Below are 16,091 nucleotides of genomic sequence, written 5' to 3' on the forward strand. Positions count from 1 at the left end.
GACTCAAAAATCAGAAGGCATGCTGATATGCTTGAAGTTAATCATGGGCTTTTTGCAAAAGTGGGACCCAAATTAATGTATAAATAACTTCAACAAAGACAACAAAACTCCTTTTTGACTCTGAGCTTATAGGAAATCTCATTTGTCTCGCTGCCTTTTTAAAACCTAGGAATGAAGAGTTCTGGATTTAACTTACTTCATTGTTAACAGAGATGCTAGAAATGGAAAGACGCATTACAGCAGGTCAGATCTCTTGCTGTCATTCCATTTAAGTGGCATATTCCTGTAACTTGTCAGGAATGAAAAGCACGGGAAAAATCTTTAGACCTTCTTTGTGACAATACTGCCAGTCAGCATCAGTATTGTATTTTATTGAAAGATCTAATAAACTCATAAACTACCAGGGTTTTGAGCTGTAGATGAGGTAGTCTGTTCTTTGTGATCTAATTTATTTTCTTTCTTTTCTTCATTTCTAAATAAGGAGAGATAAAAAAATCCTTGATTAAAAAGACTGAGCTGACCAGATCAATTCAAGTGAAGGGAAGATGAGCTTTTATTAGTTTTCCTTAAAGTGCTGCCAAAGTCATGATAGCTACTTCTGTCCATAAAATCACAAGCATATCCTCTTAGCATGTACTTTTCAATGGCACCTGTTAAAGTCAATGCCATACATACATACGATTATTCATGGACTGAAGTGTGTGGCACTCAAGGGGAGCCTGAGAGAAGTGGAATTGTGTTACCTGGAGAAGAGAAGGCTCAGGGTGTATCTTAATAATCATTATAAATTCCTGACTGAGAGGACTGAAGAATATCTAGACACTTTTTGGACTGTCTCGGTGAGTTTGAGTCTCATTGGTGCCCAGTGACTAGTCAGGGACATAGTCTGAAATGCAGGAAATCCTGTTTAAACATAAGAAAAATCATTTTTACTGCAAGGGTAGTCAGACACTGGAACAAGTTGCCCACAGGGGTTGTGGAATCTCTATCTTCAGGGACATGCAAAATGTGACATGTCCTGAGCAGCATGCTCCAGCTGTCCTGCTTTGAGCCAGGGTATTGGAAAAGACAGTCTCCAGAGCCTGTTTGTGATTTCCTGCATCCACGAGTTAGAGACAAGCCAATGATATATATATATTTTAAGAGAAAATATGACTGCTCAGCCCCACCTCCCAAACCTGCAATATTCTTTCACTTCTCCATTTCTTTTGAGCCCAGAGACACTTCTGAAATTACAAGAAGAACTTGAAAGCTAAGGCAAAAAAATTTAGTTGCCTATTTGTTATCGTGATGGCAGATGTAGTGAAAACCAATGCGTTCTTATGCTTTCATTCAAAAAATTACTTCCCCAGGCAAATGAAAAACTGAAGTTGGCAATGCTGATTTAATTTCTCAAATCTGGCATATAGGCTCGTATTTCCAGAATGCCGGCAGTCTGTGACTTTTGTTTTAACATGAGGTACATTTTAATTATGTTCTCTCTGGATTTTCCGTTAATTAATCGGAAACATCCAAAGAGTTAATTAAAAATACAAACTTTTTTTGGCTCCATATCAAACCCGACATTGCATTCTTTTTATCTACGCAACAAGAATTGTTTGTGATCAGATGTCTGAATTATTAATGATAGTTTCCAGTCTTTTTTTTCCTCCTCCTTTGTTCAGTGTAAAAACCTGTAAGCTTTTCTTTCAATCAAAGTGAAAGCAATATTAAGTCTTGGAAGCGAAGCTTACCAAAGACATGTAGCTCTGTGAAATGCTTGTCCTGTAATCCTGGCTTTCTATTCACCACCCCTATTCAATATCTCACTTTCTATATAAGCTTCACAATATCTAAGCAGTTGATGAGATTTATTGCTTGTATTCCTGTTTTCTTTCTTCATAAAAAAGCTTTGTCCATCCCTACGCTCCCAGAGGAGTAACATTGATGTCTGTGATTGCTTCTGCTAGGCTCGCTAATCCAGCAGCTCCTGCAAGATGCTGGGCAGTTGGTACAGGTGGAAAGCAAGGGGGAGGGGAATCACCCTCCTTAAGATTTAGGATAGCATGTGTAATGAGTTTTAAAAGCTTTGTTAAGATCCAGTTAAATAATTACGAACTAAAGTGGTTGATCGTATGAATAGAAATAGTAGCAGGTCATTTTTGAAAGATGCTGTACAAATTAAAGCGTGACTGTGCTGTGTTGGACCTCTCTAAGGAACCAAACAGAGTTAATTCTGGGCATTTTGGAGATATGACAACAGAGTAGATGGAAGTTGAGTCTGATCTATGCTAATGAGTCCTACATTTCCTATGTGAAGTATTTCTCCAGATGCCTGTAGCAGCTCCATGAATGTTTTCCTTACAGCCCCTGACTTCATCTGTCATGGTATTTTCTCTTAAATAAACACATTTCTGGATAGATCTGTAAAAGCTTTCTTATTTATCATTAAGGTTAAAATGGCAAAGCACATTGTTGTTAAGCTCTTTGTCTCTAACCTTTTAAAAGGAAAGCGCTGCCATTAAGGTGAAATTTAAACACACAGAGAATTCATTATGCAAATAGTGCACACACCAGATGATCTGAAGGAAGCCTGCACATTTCCATAGAATACAAGTGTGAGTGTAGGAAAGCAGATGCTTCCTACCAACAGAGTGTACATACAGTTCTCAAGAGGACCAGAACAGCAATTTATTTTCAGAGTGCTGGAAGTATGCAAATTCCTACAGAATTAAATGTGAATTTGAAAGAAATGACATCTATTAAGGACAAGGCAACCCAAAGAGACAACTGGGAGCATAATAATTTAATCAAGAACCTTAAGAGGCTCCTCTGTGTATCTAAAGTCGGTGACTCAAATGTCATCTCACTTTAGCAAGGACATAAGTGGTCCATCGAAAAGCATCACTTGACCACTTGACCTGTTCTTTGGTACAGTCTGTGATACAGCTGTGGTGTATGGTAGAGCTAGGTTTGCTGTTTTTAACTTTCAGTAGTACACTGTAGAAGAGTCTGAGTGAGTTGGCTTCTGTCCTGACACACACATTATCAACATAATTATTAAATTCTTTCTGCTGGACATTTTTCCCCCTGGTCTAGATGGAACTAGATGGAATGAGATGGATGTTACTGAGGCTGTAGCCCGAAGGCAGGGGAATGGTGCTGAGTGCAGTGGCATGATTTGCACAGGAGCTGTTACTGGTGAGCCATCAGCCAGCTGCTTGAACATGGGGAGTTTTTTCCCTTCCTTTCTACAAAAGTCTGGTACTATTGGGGTGACAGCGGGAGCACACAGGATGGCAGAACTCAGTTGCCAGCCAGCGCTGCCCCTGGCTTGTCCTCTTCATCTTTGCAGTGTCCAACCACTCAGTTCATCCTGCTGCTTTTCTGTCTCATTACTGTTTCATTTAATGGCTCCATTCGCACACAGAGATAGCCAGCTGCGGTCAGGGAGGTCAGGAGATGTTGGTTTAGTGGAAGTGCCGCATTGTATTTAGTACAAATTTTGACTAAACATGCAAGGTCAAATATCTCCATTTAGATGCACTGGAAGTGACACGTTTTCAGTCCTTTTGAACTCTGTCAAAAGACAATAAGGGTCACTGAATATAACGAAGAAATTAAGCATTCATATATGACAATGTTTGGTCAGGGCTCTCAGGACAAGAAACCCCAGTAAAGTGAGTGCCATCAGAGCCCCCTGTGCCAGCACAGTTCAGTTAATAGAATGAAAGGCTGGGCTGTCTCACATGCTTCTCACACACCCCACAAACAATGAGTTTACTAGGTAGGTAGATATATTGTTACCTCATTTCAGAGCAGAAATTATCGAGGTGATAGCTAAAATGAGTATGGTCAGCAGGGAAACACTATGGACACAAGGGTGAGATTGCCAAGTAGGGTCATCTCCACTAGGAGGCTACTCAGCCGTGTGGGTCACTCCAGTTGGTGCAGTGCCCACGTGTTTTAAAAACGCATCATGTTTGTAAAGTCACAGGTGTGTAATACTTATGCTCCCCATGGATTGGGCATAGAGGATTACAAAAATGTTCGTTCTCTGGCACATTTTCTACTGGTTGAGAATCATCCCCTTTCTTACACTGAGTAACATGTAATTTTTTTCTTCATACAGGTTGTAATCCTTGGCAAACATTCCAGAGGATATCACTACATGCTAGCAAACCTGGTAAGAACTTTTCTTCATTACAAGTATAGCTAAGGTTGGGAGGGTAATATATTCTGTTCAGGCTGTGTCAACTTTAATCAGCAGCAGAGAAAATGCCTGAGTGAGTTCTTGGATTATGAGAAATGACTTCAGTAAATACTGGAACTGGTAGGTTGTAGTCATTTGTAGTCAATTATGGTCTGCGTTTTTATCTAAGCAGCTAATATCCTCTACTAATTTTAAAATAATGATTTAATTATGTGTTTTCCACTAATCTGTGTCCTCATAAATAAGACACTTGGTAACCATAATCTTCTATGTAACATATTTGAAATTTAGCACTCTAGGAAAAATAATTGTAGGATATTTATGTATAAAATAAGTGATGAAAAGCTGCATATTAAAACAATAATTCCACAAAGTGAAATGGCCAGGCTGTTCAGCCTTTCGTTTTTATTGCAGAGTGAGAGTGTGGGCTGGTGACAGCATGTGTACTGACCTACCAGGATAAAACATTTCTATCTGTAGCAGGACTACTTCTGGAATCTAAAATTGGCTTTTAGGGGTGTATGTGATGACTTGGAAACTGAATCCACTAGAGTTCCTTAGAATAAGTGGCATATTGTAGTTGATCCTCGCAGAATCTAGTTTTGGTTTCCACATCTGCTGGGAGCATAAAAATGTTCTCCCAAAGATCACACTTTGAAGTTAGCAATCCCACTCAGCAGAATGTTCTCTGTATTCATGTTTTGATCTGATGGAAACAGAAAAGACAAACTTAAAAATACCCTTATTTAGCATGAGTACTGTACGACTTTAAAATGTGCCATTTTGCTTTATAAGGATCAGTCGTGATCTGACTGATTAGAGTGTAGAGTGTGCATAGAAATACACGAGTTCTTGCTCTGACTTGCCTTTTAGCATGTGTAAGCACTGTCATTCAGGTAAACATGACTGCAATCAAGTCACACTAATCAAAAAGACACCAATTTAATGCCACAGGTATAAATAACAAGAGAGTGGGAAGAAATCCTACCATTATGTTTGAAAGCAAAATGTTAAGTGGTGCTCTGACTGACGGCTGCCTAGCCAGGAGGTGCGTGCCTCGCCTCTGCAGAGCAGCATGGCTCTTCAGTGGATTTCTGTTCTCAACACCAAAGCTTTGCACACTTTGCTCTTCAAATGGAAGTGAGATGTTGGACAGATTTGCACCAGGACAAGGAGAAGCAGACGAGTTGTTTCAGGCTTCCCTGCTGTTTTCTTTCTGACCAGTGGATATTACATGCGACACTGCAGTAACACAACAGAGCAGTTTTCTATTGCAAAGGTCTAAACCTTAAGACATTTACAAATTCAGTTATCACAATCCCAACTGCTGTTGTGATAGTAATGGTCTCCACAGTCAAACGTTTTCAGCTAACAAGAATGAAATTCAGTGGTTTCTTTTGTGCCAAGTTTCTAGCAGGTAAAACTGAGACAAAGAAAAGGTGCTTTAGATGGTAATCATTTTTGTTTTTTACGTGTCCTCACAGGGTTTCACGGACATTGTGCTGGAGAGGGTGATGCATGGAGGTGCCAATGTTACTGGATTCCAGATAGTTAATAATGAAAACCCGATGGTTCAGCAGTTTCTACAACGCTGGGTGAGGCTCGATGAAAGAGAATTCCCAGAAGCCAAAAACTCACCATTAAAGGTATTTATTTTATTCTGACAGCGGTGGGGATTAAATGAGTTACTCTTAAACAATGAATTGTTAATTAACAACAGTATTAGTCTTCCAGTACATAGAGTGTTTGTATGAAAAATAAAATAATTAGCTATTTTCCAGAGATACATCATCAAACTGTAAGGTAAATGATGCTAGAAACTGCTCTCTAGTTCAGCCACCAAGAAAGATGACCTGGCCAAGCCCAAACTGTTAAACTACCTTAACATCTTTAAAAGGTGGCAACATTCATTCTACCCATTGGTGGGTCCCATGGCGTACCTGGGGACTGCTGGCATACAGGCTGAGCTGCACCCCAACTATTCCAGCATGGTTCTGATCACCAAACAACTGCAGAGAGTTGAGTGTGACTGCCTTTACCCATGTCCTGGCAGAGTTTTGTTCTCTAATCATATATAGACACAAATCAAATGTGTGCTCAGACAGGGGGGACAGGAAGCACTCAGCTGAATTTGCATTCAAGATGACTTGTAATAAACAGAGGAAGAAAAAAAAACAAAAAACAAACAAACAAAAAAAAAACCATAAGTGGTGCTAAGTACAGTAATATGTACATTGGGAGGTAAAGGGGCCTTTTTCACAGTGCATTTAAATGCAATGGGTTTAACAGATGTACAAGGGGTAGTCTATTCAGAGTGGCCCTAACTCAGAAGAAAGGACTGGACCAGACACTTCACTGCAGTCTCTTCCGTCCCTGAGATCATGTGATTTCTTTGGAGAAGGAAAATTATCTCGCATCGTCTCACAGCCTTACTGGCATTTCAGAGGAAGCAAGGAAGGGCAAACAGGGCTTGGCTCAGCATGCTGTTCTCTGTTGATTATGAACTACTTCCACTTTCTAAAGCTTCCTGGGAGCGAGACAGAAGTGAAGATAAGTGTTGCACTAACCTTAAAAGCTCTGAAAGATAGGAAGTTAACCTGGGAAGATTTTGTTCCACTTGAAAGCAATTTACCTTGAGGGAAAAATTATTCTCTATCCTTAAAAAATAATCTGAAGTGTATCGTACAAACATAGAGAATGTATTACCTTCCCACAAATGTACCGCTCATTATAGAAATGTGCGCAGTATTTGTCAATCAGACAAAAAGCGTACTTAAAAATTGATGTACAATATTTTTGATTAGGAAATAAAATTGCCTAGAGATTAAAGCCCTGATGTTTAATTTATTCCGTATTTTATCAGCCTTTCCCTCTCTCTTTTTTTCTCTTTGCGTGCTCATGCATTTATAAGCAGAATTCAAATAAAGTAGAAAATTAGATAGCTCTGTTGGCATGACTTGGAAGGGATGGCATTAAGGTTACTGACAATTGACGCGTTCTGATGAAAAAAAAGTTATGACTGTAAATTCTATGTAGCGCTAAATTGGACAGCTATTACAAATTTACTTATCTTTAACATAAGAACAAATGCCTGATGAAATTAGTACCAGATCCTATATTGTTCTGTGGAATGTGATGTAATCTTTGTTAACTAACAAGTCATTTAAGAGGAGAGAGTGAGCACTGCAAGATTACAGGAAGAGGTAAAAGTAGGCGGGATCAAAAATTGTTTGTACCTTGGTACAGTCAGAGCAGGAACACCACACACGCCAAATGAACGTTTATAAACTGCTGTCACTTAAAACTCAATAAGAAAGGCTGCCTTATAACCTTCACAATGCTACTTTGCACTCCTTTTTATCAAATATACTCATCTTGATCTGCACATGCAGGCATGCCTTGTTCTGTGCAGACTTCCTAAGGCTTTTTATCAAGCTTGCATTAAGATGATACACATTTCTAAGAAATATAGACAACCAATCTTGCTGTTGTGCCCTACAGGACATGCCTCTCCATTCTCATACAAAATAGTGGAAATATGAAGGGTCACTTAGTTACAAGGAATTCGAAATCTGTTTTAGACTGAGCACATTCAATTGCTCCCAGTGTGCACATGTTGAAATGGTCTCACTTAAATTGCACAGACCCCTAAATTACAGGTGTGCAGACTGACAATGAAAACCAGCAATGTAATGTACAGAACCTTCCTTCCATTCTAGTAGGGAAGAACTTTCAGACAAGCACAGGAATGTGATAGAATTCTTTTTTTTTTTTTTTTTTTTTTTTTTTTTTTTTTTTTTTAAGTGATTTTTTTGTAGGTGGTAGTAAATTTATAGCATTGGGAGATGTCATCAGATACATGCATCAAGCAGTGGATGAAGTTGACAGCAGCATGAACAATGCATTAAGGGCTCCCAGGGTTTTGTTGAGGACTTGTTGCTGCACAAAGCTTATCACCTTCCTCAGATTTACAGTGGTGTGAGAGAAGGCAGATGGGCAATTACCAAGGAGATGTAATGCCTTACGTGTGTTTTATGATTGCTAGCTTGTATAGCTGTCTACTAAAAATGTTAACTGATCTATTCCTGGCCACAGATGCTACCTAATCATGACTGCGGTCCAAACAGAAATGATTTATGTAAACGTCAATTCAAAACCATCCTCGCAATCTTGTTGTGAAGAAAAAAAATTACTTCAAGAAAGAAACAAATATCAGCTCTTGCTATCAGTAGCAGCAGGGGCCAGCATGGAATTGCCAGTGTTTGTAGTGACATCATTTAGATGAACAAGCTTCCAGTTAAACTTATACTTTATGCAATTGCAAACTTGTTCTATTGTTTTAATCCTTATTATTTAATTTATTTTTATTAGTTACTGTTATTATTTGTTTTAATTTATCACTTGAAATAAATGGAATTGTTAAAAAAAAAAAAAAAAGCATCTGTTGCAAGAGGGACAGAGCAAGCAATAGGATTTGTGAGCATGATTCTTCTAAGAGTGTATTAAAGATAGAAGGATGAGACCTGATGATAAACCTAGGGTGATTCTAAGATTGCAGTCTGTCATCATGTTTTATTTGTATCAATTTTAGTATACATCTGCCCTGACCCACGATGCAGTCCTAGTCATAGCAGAGGCTTTCCGTTACCTCCGGAGGCAACGTGTGGACGTCTCCAGGAGAGGTAGTGCTGGAGACTGCCTGGCCAACCCTGCAGTACCATGGAGCCAAGGAATTGATATAGAAAGAGCACTGAAAATGGTAAGGGCATATATACTGTGGCTATTGGATGTGTGTATTTCATAACAGCAGCAACTCTACTGGGGCAGAACTACTCCATATACAGTTTCTGCACTCAAGAGAACAGCATCTGCTTCTCAGGACAAAACAAAAACAGCAAAACCAAACTTTATGCCAAACTGCAAAGGGTGGCTAGTTCATTCTCAAAGAGTTGGCCAAAGCCGCATCTCTATGGGAACAGCGTAACCCCAGAGCAGGATTAGGCTGACTTTTCCAAGACCTTCTGCCTCCCATGGGAGTGAGCATGAGCCAGTTTGCCATGTACTGGAGGTCTCTAAAGTCAAGCTCAGGCTGCAGAAATGATGAGAAAAACCAGTCTGGGTCTTCAGCATGTGTACTGTACATCTTGCAAGGATACGTATATTTATTAGCTTGAAGACAGGCATGTATTTTTTTGTAGATGTAAGAAACTAGAATAGAGTGTGCTTTTGATCTGGCTCAAGTAACTGTAAAAATAGTCAGGTAAATAAGTAACTGTAAAAATTTAGGCATGAAACCGAAGTGAGTGAGATCAGAGCTAAGCCCCTGCTAGGTAAGAATAAATCCTGGGTCAGACCTCTTAGTTTACTGATGGCTTTTTTCTCTCCAAAGTGAAAAGATTATATCAGAAGGTTTGTTCTTCCCCTCATTCTCTTAAGGAGAAAGACAGGTCAGTCTCACATTGTCAGGGCTATACTTATGCCATTAGGTCTCACCTAAACAAATGCACTACCTGCACGTTCAGTCATGTAGCATTGCCCTTATTTCAAGAGATGTTAACTAAATGTAATCTTCATAATAGTGAAGGAATTTCTACCATCTATTTGAACTCTATTGTAAGTGAAACATAAAACCTCTTTGAATGAGATAAAGAGCATTAATATCGAGAAAGAACATGAACACTGCAATGGGACACTACCTCATCTAGAAGAATATATTTGAAATAATGTCAGTCATAGGATGTACAAAGCCCAAATCATGACTGGCACAAAAGTAGATGTCAAACTTCCAGTAGGTTGTAAGTGAGGTTCATTTCATCTTCTGCAACTGCTGCCCAAGATCATCCCACAGTAGCACTGCCTGTTGGATCCCACTCCATTCATCAGTCTCCTCCTCTGGTCAGGAAAAAAAATAATTCCTCCTATCTTCTCCATAACAACAACTCAACTATATTTTTTCACGTCCTCCCAGAAGTATTCTTATGCCAGCAAAAGATGCAGCGTCACACTACAGTTGTCCTGCTGGCAAAAGGGAAACAGTCAGGCATTACCTGACTGCTTCCCTTCAGCCTTGAAAGCTCTGCATGTCTGTATTTCTAAATCTAAGGCATCAGATAAGCGACAGTTTACCTGAGCAGATCTGGGCAGTTATAAATAGTCAATCTGTGATTGTCTCTGCACGCTGCTACCAGACACATTCTGAGTCCTGGTGAGTCTTCCTGCCTCTCTGCAGCCAGATTTTGAGAAGTGCTGAGTTTTCCCACCAAAGATAGAAACAAATTAAATTTGAAGTCAAAAGGTGTCAAACGCACAACGCTCACATCTCAATACAGCTTAGGATGAACCAGACCTAACAAGCTCTGCTGAGACGTACCCTGTGCTAGGCTAGTCAGACAGCTTCAAGCAAGTGCCAAAAGCAGGCACAACAGCTCACATCTGGTTGCAAATTATATGTCAACTACTCTACAAATGCTCAGTCCACAACTGATAAAACCTCTTTGGGATACATTTGGCTTTCAAAGCCTTGTGCACATCTCCAGCTTTCTGGAGACAGAAAAAGCTTACATATTCTTCCAGACCTTTGAAAACTTGAGCTACTAAAAGGGTTCAAATCCACTAAATAACAAAAAAAAAACACAGTACTTATGTGTCATTCTCAATTCGGCTCACTGGATAATTTGGGGCCAAAAGAATTTTAACTTTTTTATGTAGCCTTTCCCTTTCCATCATAAGAAGTCCAACTGTATCATCTCTAAAGCATAAGGAACAGTTCAGTAACCAGCTCTGAACATCTTCAGGGACTGTGGTTTCACAGTTTCCCTTTGACGAGCTTTCCACCACAGATTTCTGTGACTTCTAAAGCACTCTGCTCAATATGGAAGCTAATTTACCCCTACTGTAGTTTCAGACTGTTACCCCTTCTGCCTGATATGAGAGCGTGCCAGTGTCAATAAGTGATAAATGGAAATACCTCACACTTTCATACAGGGAAATGAGAATGATTTTTTTTTTCTTTGAAACAAATTACTTCATACTTCCCTTTAAAGTGATTCATGTGAGTACGTAATGATAATGACTTACTGTCTATACACCCATCCATCCAGATTGAGACCAAAGCCCCATAAGCAGTAGAGACAATTGTCTGCGTTCAGTCAAATACATTCATTCCTTTCTCCTACGCTGGGACTGATCTTAAAATAAAGCACTTCCCAGAATGAGCAACAACATGAAATTCTGGTCCGTATCACAAATCACTCCGTGCCATATTGTGAGGGCTTTAATACCATTGAATTGTTGCAGGTAGCTGGCTGATCCTCCCTTCTACATCAGTGAACCTAGTGTGACTAAGCGTGACAGAATCAGTCTTTCTTATATTTAACATGCATGCGGGGCTAATTTCACTTACTTATACTTAAATACAACTCACTCTGCAGTGGTGAGTCACCAGCAGAGTACTAACTAACAAAGGATATATATGGCTGAAACTGAGAGAATCGGGGCTTTTTTATTATGAAGAATACCACTGTCTGTGTCAGAAGTGCTACAGGTCTCTTATACAGATAAAAATTGTGCTACAGCTAGTGAGTTCCTGCAAAATGTAGGAAAATATAGAGTGAATCTATTATTAACATTTTTTTTTTCTATTTCTTGCCTTAAGGTGCAAGTTCAAGGAATGACAGGGAATATCCAGTTTGATACTTATGGGCGGAGAACAAATTACACAATTGATGTGTATGAAATGAAAGCTTCTGGATCAAGAAAGGTCAGTTTCAAGATATACATTCAGATTTCGTATCTTCAGAAATAATATTTCTGATAATAATATTCCAACAAACTAATGGAACTCAGTAATGCTGCACAGCCACTGCAAAAACAAGACCCAGAGGAATCCCTGCCTTCTTGCTGTCTTCCCTATCCCAGGAACCTTGTTCTATTCTGTTTCTGAAACATATCACTCATCCCATTTAATATCTTCACTGGTTTCCATTTCAAGTTCAAACCCCGCTTCTTCTATTAGAAGCCACCTCGAGCTTTTATGCTGAGCATACTGCCTGTTGTCATGTCGCTGTGCTCAGTCCAACCTCCTAAATTTCTCTCCATCTTTCCCTTCTCCATAAGAGTCCTCAGAGCAATGGTGAAACTGGAATGAGTGCACTTTAAAAACCTCCCGAAATTAACAGAAAATAATTTGGGTTTTAATGAGGATTTTTCACTGCCTGTTCTCTTGTCTCCTAAATAAAGTATAGATGCTAGGTGGGGTGACTGCCTTTTATAAAAGCAATTTAGGGCAACTTTTCAAAAATAATTAGGTAGGCTGGTTCTCAGGGGTGTTGAGTGATGAGTCTGAGTAGATAAGATACATCATCCCCCTTATTCCAGAGATCGTAGGTACGTAACGTGTTTAGTCACCAGTGCGACTCTGTAAACTCTTCTGCGCCTACTTGATAACAAAATACCTCTGGTCATGACCCAGCCACTCAGCTAGGTTTACAGCACAGATGTGCTACTGCCATGCTGTGCAAAAATATGAAAACTAGTGTAGTAATAGCATAGCAACACAGCCACGGCACCATGAAGGTCAGCGCAAGCCAGCTGACAAGCAGTCACCTCATACTCAAAGAGGGTTTTGTAATCCGCATTGAAGATTATGCTGCTGTGCCTGCACAGTGTCTGTGTGTCTGCTCTGAAGCTCGCTCAGGCACGTCTGCAGGTGCTGTCCTCACTGCCTGAATGGCAGCAGAATGCTGATAAAAAATTCAAAATGGAATAATTTGACTCAAAGTGCTTTGCAGTGTGTTTTCATGTCTTTAACATGTTCTTATGCTGGGGATACAGAGGAGTTTATTCCACAGGTACCATAACAATGTGAATTTAGACACTGAGAATGTAGTATGTATTTTCACTTTCATTTGGCTTGTATCTATCAAATGCAATCCTGACTATATGTTACAAAACCATGCTGTTTGACAGTTCTTCTTACCAGTTCATGCACCAAAGTCCTTGTAAATATATGTAGTAAGGTTAAAAATATCCCTTTCTATAGGCTGGTTATTGGAATGAATATGAAAGATTTGTGCCAACATTAGATCAGCTGCCCTCTAATGACACTTCATCTGTGGAGAACAGAACTATAGTAGTCACTACCATCCTGGTAAGTTTAATGTTCTTAGCGTGTTTGTGTTTAGGAAATAAGATGCACGGCTCCTGAGATGTGTTAAACACCTTGTCAGGAGTCTGGTGTTGAATACTGTGTTACTTCAAGTGACTGAAAAGTTCAGTATCTGCCAGAGATTTGCTGAGGGCATGACACTGCAAGCTGCTATGCATACCCTTGAGTTTACTCACAGGAATCCCACTGAGCTCAACATTGTGCTTTCCTGCTTCTCAGACACTTGAATGCCATCAAATACCTCACATAAGTGAAGTTATGCATGTATGTGACTGCTGGCAGGATCTGGCCTTCCTGCTGTAGGGTCAAATCTTGTACCCCTCACTCAGGTACGGCTTCTGTAAACTCAACCCCTGTGGACTGAGGAAGGGTGGTACAATGAAGCCTATAGAGAACTGGAAATGCTCTAGCACTGGGATTAAAGCTATGTATACGCATGAAATTCCAAAGGAGTTATGCTCTTCATGTGTTTCATAAACAGCAATACCTGTGTCAGTCCCATTGCTTCTAGCAAATGTGTTCTGTGTAGTATTGTTTGTAACTTTTATGTCTGTTACGATTCTACAAAGCATGATCCAATTTTATGCTCTTTCCTGACTCATTGTGTTTTATACTCCTATGAAGTCAGCAAGATAGAATCAGCATTTCAGCCAGAATTTTCCAAGAAGGCTAAGGGAATTTAGTGGGGGGGGGGGGAGGGGGAAATACTGCTGAGGATTTTAGCCTAGCTTCCCTTAGGCTGCTTTGAAAATATCCCCATCAGAGCCCCATCCTAGGCCATGGGGGACTTAGCAAATAATTTTGCTGCTACAAGTGTTGGGTATGTTCTATAAACACTAAAAACTGAATTACTACTACAGTGATGCTATTTGACTGTCTACTAGCCTGAAAAATGAGACCTAATCCTGCGGACAATGGTGCAACTTTGTTAAAGTGCAATAGTCCTGTTGTCTTCAATGGGTCCATACTAGGATTAAAATCTATAGTATGTTTGACTGTAGGATCGTGCCAAGGATTTTTAAAGTGTAAAAGTCTGCCTGCCTAATTTCTGTACCAAAGTAGGAAATATTGTAAATACTTGCCATTATTATAAAGTAAGGATCGTAGCAACTCTCATTTTGTGTGTTTTAAAGCTGTGTTTTACATTCATAGACTTTTGATCTTTACTTTTGTTTCAAAGGAATCACCATATGTAATGTATAAGAAAAACCATGAACAACTAGAAGGGAATGAGAGATATGAAGGATATTGTGTAGACTTAGCTTCTGAAATAGCAAAACATGTTGGAATAAAATACAAACTGTCAATTGTTGGAGATGGGAAATATGGAGCTAGGGACCCTGAGACTAAGATATGGAATGGCATGGTGGGTGAACTGGTCTATGGGGTAAGTTTCTCTTAACCTTCATTTTCATGTTCTTTATAATGCAAAGTTATGCTCGAAGTTAATAAACTGCAAAATAAAGATAATCTGTTTGAATACTGCTTTTAAAATTCTAGATATTTCTTTGTAATGCCATTTTTATAGCCTAGCTTTCTAATCATGTCATTAAAAGAAAGTGTCACTTTTTTGTCACTGTTCTCTAAATCAGGTTCCACTAAACACTGAAATTTGCACTGGGAAAATTTCATGTTCCTTACCTACAGCAGATTTTCCAGTTTGCCATTCACTGGCTGCTCTTGTTCTTGCCACAGTTTCTTTTTCTTGATCAATTCTATAAGTGATGGGCGCAGCCCCAAACATTAAAGGTATGATCTTACGATGCTGAGCCTTGTTAGATGACTAAGGTCAGTTTTTGTTTGACCAGAGACCAAAGACTCAGCGCCATGCTTGCTTTTTAGCATAAGAGGCAATACAGGCCTGAAACCACCCACAATTGTTTCTCTTTAAAAATCAACTGTCAGACACATGCAAAAAAAAAATAATCAAATTCATTATATTCCTCTTTATATTTCTATATTGGGTATATATTGCTTTCTTTAGTAAGAAGAAAAGCAGTCTGGAATTGCCATTTTAGAAACCTCTTTGAAAATGCGAATTTTGGAATGCTGATACAATAAGCCAGATGGAAGGGGGAGAAAGTTGGCTTTGCAGAAAAGACTTTACAAGCTGATATTTCATCTTTCCTTCCCCCCCCCCCCCCCCCCCCAATGCTAATGAGACAATTTGTGATTCCACCCAAATCCTCTTTCCAGTTTATTTTTAACAAGCTTTCCTTTATTAAAAATATCTGTATTAAAAATAGCCCCTCAGAAGTGAATGTTACCATTACATCCTTTTGTTCCCTTGATGAGTGTAGTTTCTAAAAGTCACCTCAAAATTTCCCTACGATAACATCGTATCATCATCTCTTGCAAAATATGAGATAACTCTTTGCAAATGAATCGGTCTTTTTTAAAAGTAGTTGCTAGGTTTCCAGACTTTTTTCTCCTTTGGAGTCCTACTCCTTTATTCTATCCTTCGTAGCCTATCTGACTTCAAATATTTTATGTAAATGACAGTGATTTTGTGGTGTTGTATTAATGGGAGGGAGGGAAATCTATTGATGAACGTAAACAGGGCTCTGGATCCTGGGATTGTATCTTTGCTTTCCTGTTGCATTGAAGTTTGACATTATCCAAATCTTTGAACATCAGTGCCTCAGTTCTGAGATTTGGGAAAACAGTATTTCCTTTCTTGGAGAATACAAGTACATTAAGAACATCTGAAGGAAAGGCTTAGTTTAGTTTCAA

At 39.2% G+C, this 16,091-nt stretch overlaps 1 protein-coding gene across 4 annotated transcripts in view; it reads left to right on the forward strand.

The window, feature by feature from the left end:
• Positions 1-16,091, forward strand: part of GRIA3 (glutamate ionotropic receptor AMPA type subunit 3) — a 139,694-nt gene that overhangs the window by 77,382 nt on the left and 46,221 nt on the right. For 3 of the 4 annotated variants that reach the window (XR_011903529.1, XM_072336381.1, XM_072336380.1), the window contains exons 5-10: positions 4,112-4,165; positions 5,677-5,838; positions 8,784-8,951; positions 11,847-11,951; positions 13,233-13,340; positions 14,539-14,745. Coding sequence is in view for 3 of the 4 variants with exons in the window: in XM_072336381.1 (XP_072192482.1) it covers positions 4,112-4,165; positions 5,677-5,838; positions 8,784-8,951; positions 11,847-11,951; positions 13,233-13,340; positions 14,539-14,745 (804 nt within the window). In the remaining variant the exon portion in view is untranslated. Of the gene's footprint in view, positions 1-4,111; positions 4,166-5,676; positions 5,839-8,783; positions 8,952-11,846; positions 11,952-13,232; positions 13,341-13,687; positions 13,798-14,538; positions 14,746-16,091 lie in introns of those variants that run through there. The other variant, XM_072336382.1, reaches the window with a different exon arrangement.

Source organism: Excalfactoria chinensis, chromosome 4 (assembly GCF_039878825.1).
Source record: "Excalfactoria chinensis isolate bCotChi1 chromosome 4, bCotChi1.hap2, whole genome shotgun sequence".
NCBI lineage: Eukaryota > Metazoa > Chordata > Aves > Galliformes > Phasianidae > Excalfactoria > Excalfactoria chinensis.